Below are 19,114 nucleotides of genomic sequence, written 5' to 3'. Positions count from 1 at the left end.
CTGAAAAAAAGGTAAATAGTGTCGGAAAAAATAGTTGAAACAACAAGGATTCAATTTTTAAAAAAATCGTGCTGCTCTAGAAATTGAAAACTGTGTAAACCATGGACACCAAAAAACAACCAGGTAAGTAATTGTTAAAAATTTATGGTGTATATTTCAACAACTTATACGCGTTTTTAGATGATATTGCTATCAGCAAAACATTGGATCTCTGGAACATGGAGCTGGAGAGTTCATTTGTGCAAGAACCTCATTGTTCGAACGGATCCGTGATTCAGTCACTGGATGAACCAGTTGAGCCGGATGTCGTACAACCTCCCGCCGGAAATATTAAAAAGTTCAAAGAATCAAAACGGACAAAATCGTACTCCGAGGATTTCCTAAAGAGCATTTTGAGCAAAGTTCGAGATGGCACCATGACGAAGTACCATGCTCAAAAGTTTTACGGTATTCCACGAGGAACGCTGCAGTATCGACTTAGCGAACACTTTAAAAATAAAGGGCGCACAGGACCTGACAGCTTATTATCCACAAGCGAGGAAACGATCATTGTTTCGTGGCTCCAGGTCATGGAGAAGAGAGGATTTCCAATAACGCGCAAGGGATTGGCTTCGAAAGTCGCCGCGTACCTGCGCAAGCACCCGAGAGATAACCTTTCTCGTAACTACATCCCAGGTAAAAACTGAATAATGAATCTATAGATCTTCTTCTTCTTCAATGGCACTACATTCCAACTGGAACTTGGCCTGCTTTTCAACTTAGTATTCAGTTAGCATTTCCTCAGTTATTAATATAAAGCTTTTTCATGCCCACCACTGCATGAGTATGTATCTTGTGTGGCAAGTATAATGGATACACTATGCCCAGGGAGTCGAGAATGTTTACAACCCGAAAACATCCTAGACCGGACCGAGACTTGAACTCGCCCGAGGCTGGCTCGTCTCGTACCCCAGAATCTATAGATATCTATATATATATATGAACCAATCTATGTATGTATATATGTTCGCTAACTACTTCTGAACCACTTGGCCGATTTCAACCAAATTTGGTACACATATTCTCTATCCTTAGGAGAAGTTAACAAAGGGGGTGGGAGGGTCATTTGGAAAAGGGGGAGGGGTGGTGGGAGGCGTATTGTTTAGAGAACGAACTATTCTGTGTAACTTTCTACTCCCAGGACCGATTTCAACCAAATATTGTACACATATTCACTATGAGGAGACGATCATATGAGTGGGTAATTTGAAAAAGTGGGGAAGGATCTGGAGGGAGGGGTATTGTTCAGAAAATGGGCTATTCAGAGTAAATTCTGAACCCCAGGGCCGATTTCAACCAAATTTGGTACACACATTATTTATCCAAAAGAAAAGATAACAAAAGCGTGGGGTGGTCATGGAAAAAAAGGGGACGGTATGGGGGGAGGGGTTGTCTTTGGAAATCGAGCAATTCAGTGTAACTTCCAACCCCCAGTACCAATTTCAACCAAATTTTGCACACATATTCACTTAGAGGAGCCGATCATATGGATGGGTATTTTGGGAAAGGGTGGAGGGGTCATGAGGGAGGGGTATTATTCAGAAAAGGATAATGGGTAAGGGGGGTGGCTTGTCTTTAGAAAACGAGCAATTCAGTGTAACTCCTAACCCCCAGGACCGATTTCAACCAAATTTGGAGCACACATCTCTATACTAAGGAGAAGATTACAAAGCAGGTAGGGAAGTTATGGGGAAGGGGTTGTCTCTATTTTTGAAAGAAGTTTGTTAAAACAAAAAATATATTAAAAAATGATTGTGGTTTTAATAAGCTTGGAACACACATTCTTTATCTTCTTCTTCTCCTTTCTTCTGCTTCGGATCTGACATTTGTAGATCCTGTTGAGGGCTAGCTGCTATGGCTATATGCCCATTCTTTATCTTAAGGAGACGACGATAGGAAGGTTGGGGATGCTCTTAGAAAAAGAGGGAGAGTGTGGGAGGGGAGTATTGTTTTATTATTGACCAATTCAACCCTTTATCGAAATAAATGGTTTGCCTAGTGAAAAACAATGATTAATGTGTTTCCTTCTGGTGGATGAATGTGATCCATTCTTTAAAAATAGTCGTTTGCCCGGAATAAGGCATCTGTGGAAGTTTTTCCTTCTTAGAAATAGACGTTTGTCCGGAATTAGGCAATTATGGGTTTGACCCCTTCTTCAAAATCAGTCAATGTTTTCAAATGAAATCTGCCTTCTTTTAATCAAATGATGAATTCTACACAATTATTCTGTTGACCAATTGGTATAATAATTTTCCGATTGTGAAAACTGTTTGTATTTTGATTACTGTTTGTATAGGTCCGGGTCGTGAAGTAAAAATTTCAACAATACTCAACTATAGTCAAACAGAAAAGAATTTGTACATTTTTTAAGAATTAATTTTTATAATATAGATAAAATGACTCAAATTCCTTTCTCTGTATGTACAAGCAAATACTATATTTATGCTTCTTTAAAATATTAAAATCGAATTATAGTTTTATCATAAACCAAAATCTATCACGTCCTGTTTTTTTCGTATCTAATTTGTTAGTAATATTTTAATGATGGATATCACAATGATGTGAATCATTGATTTTTTATCACACTTTGCCTACACGTTGCGTGTTTTGGCTTATAACGTAAGCTGTGAACAAACCGAAACTGCGCGGCGCATAGAATCACGGAATATATCGGTCTTTCGATACCTCGAACTTCTCAGAATCTCATAAGTTACCTAGAAAACACCATAGTTTCTTGGTAGGGCAAAACTGGTCATTCTATGGCCATGGAACAGGGTCCGCAAACCCAGCATTTTCGGTACAAAAGGTCAATATGAAACTACAAAACATGTCAGGCTTCCAAACTTTGACAAAAGTTGTTAATTGAACCCCTAAATAAATACAGAAAATTTGGTACAGATCGGAACAACAAAAAAATCTAAAATGGGGTGTACACGAAGAATCGATATTCGATTTTCTTTCAGGGAACGATGAAGAATTATTCTGAACGCGTCAGTTTTTCTTTCGACTCAGAAATCGAAAGATACATTGTTTAATTTGGAATTTAAAAATAGATGAAAAATGCTTCCTCGACATTTTCGCTCTTGTTTGACGTACGGAATAATATGATTCAAACACATTACACGCTAACTTGAAATAATTTCAATGTTAGCAGTTGTCAAATCTGGGTATGTCAACAAAATGGATCTGAGTCAGACGAACCCGAAATCTGGGTAACCGGGGACTTAAACATTTTCGGATATAACAACATGGCGTCGACGTCGTATGCCGGAGTAAATGATAGGGGATTTTGCTGAATGCAGCAAGAAAAAGGTAAGCATGGTCAAATTAATGGCGGCGGAGTATTGTCGGTACAGCCGGAAAGTGATATGCGTTTGGGGAATTTGTTTCCTTTAACATTTTTTACAAAATAATAATTTTCTGGAGCGAAAATAGCTGGGTACCGATTAAGGCAGCCTCACACCTCGGGAATTTGGTCCGCGGATTTTTTCCCCATGCATTTTTGCATATGCGATGTTTTCGGGATTTGGGCACGGAAAATCAAAATCCCGGCCCCATTTAAAATGCACGGGGACCAAAATCCGGAGGAAAATTTTCCCGAGGTGTAAGGTGGCCTTTACCCAGATTTTTTCGCTTATTCGGTTACCAAATTTGAGTTTAGGTACCCGAACCCAAATTAGAGTAACCACGGTTTTGCCGAATCAGTGTCACTTTGACATGATTCTGAGTAGGTCCAGGTTAGCGTGTAGATAAATACCGCAGGCCACTTGACTCAACCTTTGACAGTTAATATATGGGCCTGACGTTTTGGGCTGATGGTTAATTCGTTCTGAAATGTTGCACAGCCCAAAATTAGCCTTAAAACGTCTTAAACAATATTATTTTTACTGATTTAAACTTTTACCACAATTTTTATAACATCGGTTCAAGTATTCTTGACCGATGCACTATCGTTTGCAACCATAAACGAGGTAGTGCTTTTGGATCCAATATACTAAGCATAAATAATTTATCTTCCACCTGTGTTAAATGCTTTTTACTATTCAGTTTTTTTTACTTATTTGTAGGCCGGAAATGGCTTGAAGGTTTTATGCGTCGTCATCCTCAACTTACTCTCAGGACTCCAGAAGGAATCACATCAGCCAGCGCAAAAGTTTCAGAGCAGGATATTCGGAAATGGTTCAAAACTGTCGAAGACTATTTGGTTGAAAATAATATTGCCGATATTTTGAACGATCCTTCGCGAATTCTCAATGGAGATGAAACTGGCTTCTGCATGAACGTTCCTCCAAAAAAGGTGCTGGCAACAAAAGGTGTAAAAAATGTTCCGTTTGTTGAAAATCAAAATGGAAAACAGAACGTTACTGTTTTATTCACATTTTCGGCCGATGGTACCATCATTCCACCGGATGTAATACTGCCATATAAGCGTTTAAGTAGAGACATCGTTCAGTCATTCCCGTCGGAGTGGGGGCTCGGTACCTCCGACTCAGGTTGGATGAATTCATCCAATTTTACGCTTTATATAAAAAAAATTTTATATCCTGCCTTGGTCAAAAACAATGTGAAATTCCCTGTATGTTATTTTGTTGACGGACACAAATCGCACACAGCCGTCGAAGCAGCGGATGCATGTTCGGAGTTAGGCATAATATTGATTGCATTATACCCTAACGCAACACGAATACTGCAGCCTGCCGATGTCTCCATATTTAGACCACTTAAAAACAGCTGGGGAAAGGTCGTCGAAATATGTAGAACGGATAACATGGCAGAAAGGCTTTCAATTCCGACGTTTGGTGCGCTCTTGCAAGAGACAATGAAATCTGCCTTCAAGATATCCACAATCATCAACGCATTTCGTGTTTGTGGTCTATTTCCGTTCAACCCAGATGCCGTGGATTACAGCAAATGTATTTCGACCAGCATCTCCCACCTGAGACCAGTTCCCCATTCATCATCGGCATGCGCGTTGCCTGTGGATACAGAGCCTATGACTCTTGTGCCAACGGCGGCGATTGAAAACGCCTTGAGATTAATCGGCAGTGAGAAAGCAGAAATGTTCAAATCTGGAGACCAGAATCTACTCTCCAGCGAAGGCCAAATATTGAACTTCATTTATCATAACATACTCACTCTTGGACAGCCTGATAGGAACGATTCAGAGCAACCATTCAATGCTTTGAATGACATAGACATGGACTACGAAGCAGCTATTAATGAACCAATTATCATTCTTGAAGATGACATCGAAGGTGAATTAAGCTTTAATTCATTTTCTTATTTGGAAAATCGTGAGCCTGTTATGGACAATCCAGCGGACGCAGCGATTATTGAATCTGATGTTGACGAGAACGATGATCTACAACCAACTTATTACTCCTTCCCACCAGAAAGCTTGTCGGCAACCGAGACGCCACATAATGAGTTGGATTTACGTAGCAGTGGTAAGTCGTGTAGAAGCTCGTGTGCGTATGGATGCGTATATGTATCCTCGTGTTTGTGTATATATGCGTTCGTGTTTGTAGACGCATAAACGCATGCGCATAGGGAAACAGAGTTACGTGTGTGCATGTGTATATGCCTCTGGGCGTGTTTGTTTATGTGTGTATTTTCCTATAATTGTATTTAAAGAATGAAAATAAACTAATTGCAATTTTCCAGCAGCTTTCGATGATATTTCAAACTTCCTGAATTACATCATGTCAATGCTCAGAAGTTCTTTGAAGCTCCACCAACCCCAAAGCGCAATCCAAAGCATCGATTCTATAAGCAAAAATCTTACGCTATTCTGACAGCTGGGGAACGATTGGAAGAAATTCAATTAATCGAGAGCAAAAAGGCTGAAGCAACAAAATTGAAACAAGAGAGAGCCGAGAAACGAAAAATGGATAAAATCAAGAAAGAAGCTGCAGCAGCCGCAAGAGCGAATGCAAAGAAGATGAAAGAGTTAGAAAAGGAAAAGAAAAAAACTGATAAAAAATCTACCAAGAAGCGGTCTAAGAAGTTGTTAGTGTAATACGAATGCATAAATGTATCTTTGACACAATGTAAAATAAAATAATAATCCACCAAATTGAAGAATAATAAAAAGCAAATGAATTCAGACGCAAAATAATTCATATTGGTATTCATGGTATTAGTACCCTTTCCTTAAATGACATTAATCCTTTTGTTACCGACAAAAAAACACCCTTACGAAAGGGTACACGGGTGCCCACGGACTTGAAATGATTATAACATTGTCAGTTTTTCACCAGTTGGGACAATTTCGATTGCTACGGACTTCAATGGTTTTACATGACAACTGCTCTATTTTTCAACTTAGTATTCTCCAGTAGCCTGGAGATGAAGAAGAAGATTCTATATGTATATCCACATTTCTTTTTCGTCATCAGAAGGTTATAATGTGGCAATGGGTTTTATTGTTAATTCTTATTAATGTAATCTTAAAAACCGCTCCTAGAGTGGAATAAAACTATAAATGTTACTTGGGATCAGCACTAAAGTTCAAACATATTTTTGCTTCTTCTTATGACGTCCGAATTAGTTTTTAAAACAAATATGATTTCATTGCATTTGTCTGTTCTGAATCTCAGCTCTACACACAGCTCGATTTAATCAATACTTTCAGTACAGCCACCAAATTCATATGTACTTTTATCTTGATAACCGAGCGTTGAGGAGTTTGGAGATTCTCATCAGCTCAGAAACCATCCTAAGTTTGATTGAGCTGCGTTTTATAAATTGCTTCACTGACCTGCTCTTCTTTTTTTCTTCTTCTTCTTATTGGCATTACATCCCAACACTAGGACAGTGCCGCCTCGCAGCTTAGTCAGATGAGTTTGCTTTTAAATGCCACAACAGGATGTTTTATACCGAAGTTGGATTTTGCTCCAAATACAGCTAAATTACCCAACTTTGGAAGTAGTGCGCTACATTCGCCTAAAGATGCGCTAAACAACGCATCAATCAGTTTGACAAATAAAACTTCGGAAGAAAAATCGGTGCGGAAACCCTCGACTTCCGAATTCTAATTTGGTGCTACGCCGACAATAGTTAATCTTAATTGGTTCTGTGGCATGGATCGGATGTAGAATGAATTTCGGAATCCACAGCAAACGGAATCATCTCAAGATCGTGAGTACTCGGATACCCTATCTGTACGTTATGGAGTAAACATTTTCCGAAGAACCTCCCCAAACCACCCCCCCCCCCAGCCGTTGCTGGATTTTCCTTTTATATCACCCAAACCAAAGTGTACGTAAATAAGAGTGGCGACATGTGCCGCATTTGACAGGTTTCCTGCTCGTTTGGAACACTGGTATTTGGTTGCTGTTTTTGCTCTTTTGTTTTGACTCTGCGTTCTGTTTTACGATGTTCCATTTTTCCGTTCTTCAAACCACGTGCTAAATGTAGTTTGAACCATTTTCAATTTGAACGTTTTTTAAACTTAGTGCTCGTTTAAACGAACGAAAATTAAAAGCGCATTGATAAACTTCGCAATACAAACTGCGAATTTCGATTCAGTACCGATGCAGCAATATCAGCCGTCAGTATTAAAAGCTAGACCCTTTATGTTATTGCACTGACGTTTACGGGTTGAGAATTGAAGGAGTCGGTAGTAGTGAGATGTAGAATTTTGTTTCCTTTTTTATGGATCAAAACAGTGAGATGGATAAAGGCAAAACCTGTGGGATGATTTTGTTACGTTGAGATGGAAATGTATACTAAACGGTGCTAACTTTTTCTATTAATATTTTGAATAATTGAGTGAATCGGATATTCTATTGTTCGAAAATTGAGTGTATATAACTGAGCAAGTGTGTTATTATAGAATTTCAAGTAGTATGAGGAGTAATAAGTAAGTAATTTAATCTTTTTGTGATGGCATCGTCTTATTGAGATGGATATCGGAGCGTATACCCTATGTATAACTATTTTTTTTTGTTTCGTGCCTTGTTATATGATTTTTGTTCAGGTAGTTTGCGCTCCGCAAAGAATTTGACGTTATGTTAAATTAACATGTCGTAATGTACTTTTCAATTAGTTTCTATATCTTATCTTATCTTTATCATTGATTGAAAATTCCGGTCATTTAAAGCTGGTAGCATGTACTCAATATAATTGGTAGGAATCACGTCGCACTTCTCACTTCTTATTTCTCACATCTCATTTCTTACTCCTCACATCTCACTCTTAACTTCTCATTTCTCACTACTCACTTCTCACTTCTCATTTTTTATTTTTCACTTTTTACTTCTTACTTTACACTTCTGATTTCTCACATCTCACTTTTACTTTTCCACTTCCACTTCCTGCTTCTCTCGTCTTATTTATTATACTTCGCAATTTTAGCTACTCACTTTCTTTTTAACATATTTCTACTCACAGCCTGAGTTTTTTTTAACTGCTCGGCCAAAAGACATTCAGCCAAACGATTCTTTCGACTAAACGGTATTTGGTAGAATGGGACCCCTTCACGTACTGTGCATATAGCAGAAGAGGCCCTATAATGCCTCCCCAGAGGAAAACCAATTTCGAGTAATTACTTATATATTTATCGTGGTTGACATGAACGTCATAAAACTAGCTCCAAAATTTTGAAGCTTCGGTGAAAAAAGAGTCATAATAATAAATAGGAAGGTAGGAAAACTGATTTTTTTTCGAATTGGGCCATTAACTAATCCATTCCAGAGACGAGTAACAAATAGGGTTATAAGGATTCTTATCAATGGTCTACTTACGTCGAAGTTGGATTTTTTTTATGTAAGTAAGTCTAGTAATATTCCTTCAATTCATCGACCGGCTTTGGATTTTTCTTGATCCGAATAGGTCTGATGGTGATGTTGACCATAGGGCTTTTCGTGATCTAACAAGGTTCAACAACGACTCTTACCATCTCACTTCACAGATGGATTTTATTGGCCCAACCGGTGCGTGGATTCACAAAAAATAGATTTTTCTTTTGATTTGCGTAAATGTATTCATTCTTTAGGAAATTCTTTAAGATTTCATGAGTTTTCTAAGAACTTTATGGGTGTTTTTCAATTTGCTTTGTTCATACACGAAGATAGATTACAGAGGTCTTACTGATATAATTGAGAAATTATTTATAAAGTGCACAACGATAAAATTTTACGATTTCAACCACCGTCACTCTTCTCAAATCCCTCAGCATGGCTTTGCTAAGTTTCCAGATTATTTTGCAAATATCCAAAAAAATACCACAAAATTTCAAATAATCGTAGGAGGAATTCTTGCAATCTGCAATTCCTGAAATTCAAATTGTTGTCAAAATGTAAAATATAAATTTTGCCTTAGTAGAAGGGTGCCCAATGAATGTTTCGCCAAGGGCGCTGGGATTCCAAGCTACGGCTCTGTGTATCACGCATTTCCGTGCGCTGTTCATACCAGAATGCTGTTTGTACGACGCATGGAGCGTAGTCAACTGAAAAGCTTTTGGCCTTTATGATTTTTCCGGCAATCGAATACCATCACTTTTTTTTAATGTAAATATTATGAATATTATAGAGGTTTCCTACTATTTTAGGATAGCATCAGAAAGCTATGTTTTCAACTGTTGCATGAGGTAAAAATATCCACGAAATTGTTACAACTGAGAGATAGATGCAGTTAGATAGAAACAGTGAGATGCTTTTGCTTTGCTTAGGTATCCCTCCCCCTTCCACTTTCAAAACAAGGAATCAAAACGCCCAATTCCAGTATGGTGATCTGTTTGTGTTAAGTTTTTGTGACCATTTTGGTGTTTCCTACTTTTTTTTCGGATATCCCATATAATCACAATCTAACTATATATAACTATGATTAATTATTTTACAGAAGAACAATAGTCTTTTAACCTTATATATAACTAGCTTCTTACGCTTCACCCAACCAGCAGATGGCAGATTTTAATACAGTACTACATAAGAGCTTTACAGAAACTGGGTACAATTTTGGCATATACAAATCCGGAATATTTTAATACAATTATTGTATTGAAATCGCACATTTTTGTAATATTTAATACATTGTCTGTATAAAAAGCTCAGCCGTTTTGCATTAAAACCTTGTAAAAATGTATATGCCAAGATTTTATACAAAAAATTGTTATATTTCACTTGTCATAAAACGAGTTTGTACAATCCCATTTAATTTCACCACTTAATTGTACCTTGACAGATACGTATTTCGACCTCAACAGTAAGGTCGTCTTCTATTGTTGAGGTCGAAATACGTATCTGTCAAGGTACAATTAAGTGGTGGAATTAAATGGGATTGTACAAACTCGTCTTATGACAAGTGAAGGCATTCCACCTAAAAGCTCAAAATAATTTTCTTAACAAAATTGGTATATTTGTTTTTTTTTTGTTAATGAAACTTGAACTAGAGGACTTTAAGACTTAAGTAGGATGTTAGACTCCACAAAACGGAGCAATCGGATAGAGTTCACCGCCTTACAAAACTGTCTATCTAAAAAACTTTCATTAGACTGGAGGACCAACACGCAACACGAGTTTCAAATGAGACACCATTCCAATTTCCCCCTTTTCACTTACCACTTAAAGGATGTCCACAGTTTAATTACTTTTTCAAACTAGTATTATTCCGTACTTTGCTTGAAAATTTGTAACAAAACACTAAAGAGTGAAAACTGAATACGTATTTGTTGGGACTGGGACCGTTCCGTTGCAGGAAACCGAAGGACGGACAGTGCACAAAAGTCGCACAACAATGAATATTTCAAAAACCTTTCATGTCAACGTATAGAAGAATTTGAATGAAGTTATGGGTAGAAAAAATATGCATTTAAGTTTTAGATATACCAAGATATATAATTACCGATAAAATATAATTTTTTAGAGTTTTGAATCAATACTTTTCAAACCTTGGTCCAACTTTGGTAAAACTATCAGGACGCGCTTTAAACACTCTATTAGAAAGATCAGTTTTTTTTATACTGTCTGATGAACGAGAAGCTACATCCACAATAAAAGTCTTGAATAAAAACAAAAGCTGTGAACCTGACAATTGTCCATCTTACCATATTCGCATCCAAAGAAGTTATCTACATTATCCGTTTATCGTTTATCCGTTATCGAGTTTTTGCTTTTTGCATAAGTATTCCAAATATCTAGACCTTTGATCATGGGCGTACTGCAGATAATGAATTCTTTCCATCATCTCTCACTTCGAAAGACTACTACAGCAAGTTTAATCTATTTTACTAAATTTTCAAATTAAGGATAATTCAGGACTACTGTGATGTTCTGTAGCTCGATATTTTCCCTTACTCGAAGAAATTCAAAGTCCCTGTAATCTAGCATACTGCGTTCCCTCCGTAAGTCGATATCTCCCTTACTCGATATTCTCTAAGTCGAAGTAATTTCTCAATATGTTTTCACCTCACTATCTCGATGTTCACATGCACGATATAGTAAAAAGATTGAAGTGGAAATTGATAGGCGAGAAGTGAGAAATGTGAAATGAGAAGTCAGAAATAAAAGGTTAGAAGTGAGAAATGAGTAGTGAAAAGTTAGAAGTGAGAAGTGAGAAATTCGAAGTAAAAGGTAAAGAGTGAGAGGTGAGAAATGAGAAGTTAGGAGTGCAAAGCAAGAAGTGTGGAGTAAGTAGTGAGAAATGAGAAGATAGAAGAAAAAATTCGGAATGAAAAGTGAAAAGAAAAAAGTGAAAAGTGATAAGAGAGAAATGAGAAGTCAGTTAGATATAAGAAGTAATAAGTGAGAAGTGAAAATTGAAAAATGGGAAGTGAGAGGTGTGAAGTGAAAAGTAAGAAAAAAAAAAAGAAATTAGAAGTGAGAAATGATAAGTGCGATATGAATATTTAGAAGTGATATATTATAAGAAGTTATAAGTGAAAAGTGAAAAATGAGAAGTGAGAAAAACGCAGTATGAAGTGAGAAATTAAAAGTGAGAAGTGAAAAGTGTGAAGAGAGAAGAAAGAAGTACATAGTAAGATGTGAGAAATGAGGAGTGAGAAGTGAGTAGTAAGAGAAGTGAGGATCGATAGGTAAGAAATGAGTTTCGTTATCCTTCTTTCTTTCGTTTTTCTTCTTCCTTTCTTGTCCTTTCTTCTTCTTTCTGTCTTATATCTCTTCACTCACTTCTCACTACTCAACATCTCGCTTCTCACTTCCCAAGAAACATCTCTCACTTCTCACCCTTTTGCTTCTGTTTATCTCATTACTCACATCGTACTTCTCACTTCACAACTATCAAATCTCACCACTCACATCTCATTTCTTACTTTCTACTACACACATGTTACTGCACGCATCTCACTACTTATTACGTGACAATGCAGAATGCAGAACCCCTGTTTTGTATCTGTGCTGCAGACTTCGGGTTTTCATAAGTTTCGTTTAGTCGTTTATCTCACATAACAGAGTAAGTGAAAACATGAGACAGAACGGGCGCGTTAGATTTAATTCTGATGTGGGAAACACCGTAGTTGTAAGTTATTTATGTAAGGTGTATCAACTGTATTTAGTTTAATAAGGTTTAGATTTAGCTTTGTAGCATGCGGTAAGCAAAGCATCAAATGTTTTATTGCAGTTTGCCCTGCTGAAAGAGCGGTGCCCTTGTCCTGTTTTCAACACTACTCAATACTCACTTCCGATTCTCACTACTCACTTCTCACTACTCTGTACTTATTTCGAACATCTCATTTCTCGCTACTCGATTCTCGCTATCACTATTCACTTCGACCATCTCACGTCTTACTACACTTAATAAGAAACAAATTTCAACTATTTGAACAAACGGCATTCGGGCAAATATAAACGTGTTCCTTTAATATCGAGTAAGGCAGAGTTTACACTATTTTGGAATAAAATTGTTTCTTGTAACATCGTTAATTTTTTTTTTTTTTTGAAAATCTTGGATTATATAATGACTGATATGTTAGATTATTGATAAACACTTCGAAAATACATTGTTTCAAAAATTCATCCCATAGCTTCGCGATTTTTTCAAAACCATTCATACCGGAAAATTGTGTATGTAAACAGTGAAAGTGCTATGAGACCAAATGCTCTCAAACGGTGCTTCGGAAGATTCAGAATATCCGTAAAAATGGTCAATTCCAAACGTTCATCCCAAAGATTCGCATTATTTCGTAATCATCCATTCTGACGAAAAATGTATGCAATCAGAAGTGAAAGTCTTCCGTGATCCCGAAAAGCTCCCAAAACGGTCTTCTGAAGCATCCGGAGCATACGTAAAAGTGGCCAATTTTAAAAATACATCCCAGAGCTTCGCGATTTCTTCGTAATAATAAAAGTCGAGTCAAGTACGAGACACCTTACCGTTGAGGTCGCAATACGTATGTTAAATGTACAATCAAGTGGTGACAAGTAAAAACACTCCATTGATAGCTCAAAATAATTGTCTTCTTCTATATAATAAAAATGAAATGGTCTGTGTTCGTATCCGCATAACACGAAAACGGCTGGATGGATTTTCTTCATTCCTTCAGCAGATATGTTCGTTTATTGTTTCCGACGGGTTTATATGATATTTCCTAATGTAAAAATCACGAGTAAGGATGAGCAAATGGTGAAAACTGAAATTAAGATTTATATAAGAATTTCGCTTGAGCAGTTCACAACGCGCTTTTTTGCCTACTGCAGGACAACGTCTGCCGGGTCGGTAATAATAAAGAGTCCTTCGTAAAATCCGGAACATCCGTAAAAATGGCCAATTCCAAAAGTTAGCGTAATAGATCATCATTAGCCGGGGACGGCGAAGTGGCGGCGTTCCTCCTTGAATTTCCCCGAAGCTTCTCTAGAAGCTCCTCTGGAAGTTCTTCAAGAATTTCCTCCGGAATATGATAGATTATTACGAAACAATCGCGAAGCTTTGATATGTACTTATAAAATTGGCCAATTTTAGGAATGTTCCGGATCATCCGGAGCACCTTTTTTGGGACATTTGGTCGTCACAGAAGACATTTACTATTGATTGCACCCACAAACTGCCAGAATGAATGGTTACGAAAAAATTGCGAAGCTCTGGGATTAACTTTTAGAATTGGCCACTTTTATGGAAGTTCTTCCATAGGGCTTTCCGATGACCACTCGAGAGATAAATTTCCCCAGAAATGACATATACAACAAATCAAATACAGTTGGGATCATCAGAGCCATATTTGCAAGCAATTTTATGTTTCATAACACGAAACTCGAAAATTTGGTGCCAAATTGAGAAGCTCAAACAGTAACTCTTTAGTACCCGGGGACTACAGTGGTCAATTTGGATTAATCACCCCATGAACTTGTTATTGTGATCGTGATGAAGTTTTGGGTCCAAATGGAACCTAATGCACAATGTGTTACTTTTTTTTTTGTGACGCCTCTCCTAGATGTCGCCGAAGCTGGTTTTCTCAGGGAATCTTAGTTTTAAAAAGTTAGGAAAAGTCAGAATTTTCAGATTTTTATCTCGTTGCGTCACAAAGTTACAGCGTTGTTTTGGTTGTGCTTGGGTCGAAATGGACCCCAATACACTAGGAAGGTTAAGGAAGATGGACTATGAATGACCAGTGCTAATATGCTGATACAATTCTAATTGGATAACTAATAGAAGTTACAGGACTAAAAGAGCAAATATAATTTTTAAAACTTTTATTAAATGAAGAAATCTCTATTTATAAAAATGAGCTTACATTTCCTTTGACCCAATATAATTTGCAAGATTTTCTCACTAATCGATTTATCTGGGGCTCTGCTGTGTTTGTATATACAAAAAGTTGGTACATTTGACGTGAAAAGTTGGGAAATTGTCAAAATTTAATATCATGTAGTGTAGACTGGCCCAGGAAACAAAAAGTTGTCGAATTCCACAGGGCATGTTACAGAACATTTTATGATGATTGAATGAACTTTTATATAGTTTTCGGCTGATGCGATTCGATTAATAAATCCAAAATTACACAATCCAGCTCCTAATAAATCAACCAAAAGCTAAGTGAACGTTCATTTAATCGTCGTCCAATGTTCTGTAACATACCAACTGGCCTTTTTGCAATTCTGAGCTCAATCGAGCAATTATAACCAATTTCCAAATCGAATGAGTGACGGAGGTGTATTTTTCTATATATTTTGGCTAAAATCCCCATACAAACTACAAATCAAATGCGCCAACTTATGCAACAAGCGAGTGAGCTGAAATTTTGAGAGATTGATTTTCTCACCAAAAGACACAATACTGGATGGTGCCCCGTGGAATTCGACAACATTTGTTTTCTCCCCATACTAAGTTGGGCCAGTCTAATGTAGAGTTCTGAAGAAAGTGTTCAATTGAAATCGACCTGACGAATTGAAATCGACCTAGAGTGCGACTCTGCAAACAAACCAACGATTGACAGTTAGATAAAAAACGAGCAGGATTGGTCAGGTTCGACTTGTTTTTAATAAATGTTTTTTTTTTTAATATTTTTTTTTAAATAAAATGTTGCACGTCCTGTATAATCTCAATATTGCGACATCATAAAAGATTGAACAAATTCTTTATGTTTCAAAAGGACACTGGATGCTTAGATAACCGAAGATTTTTCAATATTCCTGATTTTTTCAATGGAATTTTTTAGCAAATGTTCAATCTTTTAAGATTTTCAAGTTTTTTTCGGAGATTTGTAAACAACTTTGAATAAAGCCGGTAAAAAAGTTAATCAGTTCAGTGCGTGTTGGCTCTTGTTTCGGACGGCAGAACGATCGCGCGATTTGTCGAAATTTTGTGTTCTGCATTGCGCGGCCGTCAGTGCCTGTTTTGTCGTAATTTTATTCAGTAAGCAGAAAGTTCGCGCGGCCGAGTGAGTAAACAATTGGTGCATGATCGGACGTGTTTCAGGTAGGATTTAGAACATTCGTCAAATCCGAGTTTTTGTTTCTGATTTTAATGTTCGGTGAATAAGTGTTCGGTTGAACGTGTTTTGGATATAATGCGAAACATTTGTAAAATCCAGGATACTTTGATCTCCTTTGGACGGTTCGTAAGTAAATTGATGAATATATTTTAATCTTTTTTCAGCATATACTGTTATTGACAAACGCTCTATATTGTCGAATAGAGCTCCCTATTATTCACCTTACCCACTAACACAAATTTTCCTTCCCGAGACATCTATGAAGGTAGTATGGGTTCCCTGCATCTTCACTAGTAGATGTTGAACTAACATTCCTTCCCTTCCTTCCGTGATTGTAAGGACGTGGCCAGGTATACAACTGCTACTGTATAGGAAAAGGTACTAATCCCAAGTACCAATTTGCGACAATATACAGTAGATTGCTCAATTGGGCATTGTATAGCCACACACGATTTGTACAATCACATATGCTATGCTATGCTATTTGTAAACAACTTTGAATAAAGCAAAAGTATGTTGTCTACACAGTTAAAAATTCTGAAAATTACACACTATGGAAATATTTGAACGCATATTTTGATGTTCAATAGACTCTAATTTTACATCAAACTTTTTCTTGTACGCAATATTGAATACAAGCTCCATAGTAACGACGACCTGTAATTTTAAAAGTGATGGAAAAATTAGTCGAATCGAACGGAGCTTTTTTGTTACATCATATATGCTGTAACATTTTTATACTGTGTAGCTTTCTAATATAATCCTAAATTACAAAGGCCAATTTTGCCTCGCCAAGCTCATACACAGAAAAAAATGCCGTTGTAAAAACTACTATTTTGTAACAAAAAAATATTGCAGGCAAAACTACCATTCCGAGGGTTATTTTAAAAATATGCACGATTTTCTGCAGATAACAAACCAACACCATCAACACAGGTGAAGATTTCAGCTTCCTATTGCTATTGATGGTGTTGGTTTGCGTGGGAGTGCTATCAAATACGACATATCGACGTTTGAACCTTTGTTTACAAAAGCAGCGTTTTGGAAATTTGGTATTGAATTATTATCATGGCTTGTTATGACTCGGGAGAGTTTTTGCCTTTTTATCGTTGTTCTTTATATATTGAGAGCGAGTTCTGCAAACCCTGGTATCAAGTTTTTGTTTCTGAATTTCATGGCTTTTCGATATTGGGGCTGAGCTTAAAGGATCATCATTTACAATGTTCAAATCGTCAATCCATGTGCTGTAGGTTGGTAGGTTAATGTTTGTCTGGTAGGCAACTTGGAAACAGTCGAGCATCGAGCGAAAACAATAGCTTAACTGTTTTTAGTGAACGAGTAGAATTGCAATTTAGCCCCCACCCCCCTAGAATTTTCCCTTAGTTACGCCAATGAATCCGTATTTAGTAAGTATTTAATAAGTTGTCAATAAGTAGATAATCTGATTTTTGAATAAACATAATGTTTCATATAAATTTCAGTATGTACGGCTAATTGTATGGTTGGTAGTCTTTTCATCGATCAAAAAAAGCGTTCGGCACATTAAATCACAATATATTATTAAAGAAATTTGAAAGTTATGGGATTCGTGGATTAGCAAATGATATAATTCGTAGCTATTTGACTGATAGAAAACAATTCGTGGCATTAAATGATAAATAAAATTCTCTCGCGATTATAAATATTGGAGTTTCTCACGGAAGCGAGCACAGAGAGCAAGGTGGACTGATCCGATGGAATCCTTCGTTTACTGCATAGCTGGTCTCATGCATCCATGGACCGAATGAAAAAATTATTAAATATTGATAAATTAATAGAAACAAAGAAACACTTTTTTTATCAAATTTCTTTGGATTCAACGTTCGAAAATTTTTGTAATTCGATTAAATATGATTCGGCCAAACGTTATTTTATAACTCGCTTACTGTTATTCGTTAAACAATTCAAGTATAAACTGGATCCGAAGATGATTGGCACAAGAGTGCCAACCATAAATCACTTTACATTTTTGGTGGTATCAATTTCAATCAACACAATTAAAACTAAAACTTAACATTTTTACGCATGCCGTAATGCAATTATAAAACGTTAAATATCAACAAATTTCATGGAAATAAAATGAATCGAATGTAATCTTCTTGTTAATTTTCAGGATTTTCGGCTTTCAGTCACATGAAAATGTTGATAATTTCAAATCATTGCCAACGTTTCGATCCGGGGGTTTGGATCTTCACCAAACATCAAACAACATCCTTCTCAACAGTGACTTGAATATTGGTATCTCACACAGCAACTGCAACACAGTAGGACATCTTTACAAAAATGCGAAGGATCCGGTATCAGAGCTCAACAAAAGCAACGTCATCTACAGGATTGACTGTACGAATTGCCCTAGTAAATATATCGGTATGACGACCAATAAGCTCAGAACCCGAATGTACGGACACCAATCCAACATCAACAAATTGGACAAACAGCTGTTGGAAGGGTACCAATACACAGACCCAGAAGTACTACAACTCCAAGAGAAATCAGCCCTGATTAACCACTGCATCACCCGTCAACACCGCTTCAACATCCACAATCCCACAATCGTCGATAAATCCTACAAGAAGCAAGCTCTGCAAGTGTTAGAGATGTGTCATATTGCCACTACCTCTAACACGGTCAACCATCGGACGGACACCGACAACCTAAGCTGTGCGTACGCAAATCTTCTCTTCACGATCAAAACACATAGAGAAGAGAGAAATGCGTCGTCAATAAACCAAGATTATCGACACGACCCACATGACTTAACAACAACACAACCCACACAAACATACTTGACCACCCCATTACCACCAAACCACGAACACCCGACAGCGATATTATTATAGTTCAGCAACTGCCAACAGCTGGTCATGGTAGAAGTGTATCGTAGTGACTTACTGTGTAGTGCCCATCCTGTTCTTCACCACCCACCCATCTTGTTTATGGTGCTGGGACAAAGTAAGATGATATCATGCACCTCCCCCAAACACTTAGTATACTAAACTCGATTTTCCAAATTTAAAATGAACAATAGTGAACCTAGTGCAGTTTACCCCAACCCACCTGACAGTCCATCGTGTGACCCACACTTCAATAGACAGGTTGATTAATCTCGAGTAAATCACACAATATTCCACTTATGTACCACTGCAATTT

General features: G+C 37.1%; 2 protein-coding genes across 3 annotated transcripts in view; both read left to right on the top strand.

Moving 5' to 3' along the window:
* LOC134205129 (ABC transporter G family member 23) overlaps positions 1-19,114 on the top strand; it is a 323,526-nt gene that overhangs the window by 123,633 nt on the left and 180,779 nt on the right. The window lies entirely within an intron of this gene.
* Positions 6-18,804, top strand: LOC134218319 (uncharacterized). The gene is made up of 6 exons (XM_062697264.1): positions 6-123; positions 181-675; positions 4,107-5,486; positions 5,704-5,757; positions 5,838-6,048; positions 18,216-18,804. The coding sequence occupies exons 1-6, from the start codon at positions 102-104 to the stop codon at positions 18,802-18,804; spliced, it is 2,751 nt and encodes a 916-aa protein (XP_062553248.1). The 5' UTR covers positions 6-101.

The sequence above is a fragment of the Armigeres subalbatus genome, chromosome 1, assembly GCF_024139115.2.
Source record: "Armigeres subalbatus isolate Guangzhou_Male chromosome 1, GZ_Asu_2, whole genome shotgun sequence".
NCBI lineage: Eukaryota > Metazoa > Arthropoda > Insecta > Diptera > Culicidae > Armigeres > Armigeres subalbatus.
This window is presented reverse-complemented; position numbering and strand designations above follow the sequence as displayed.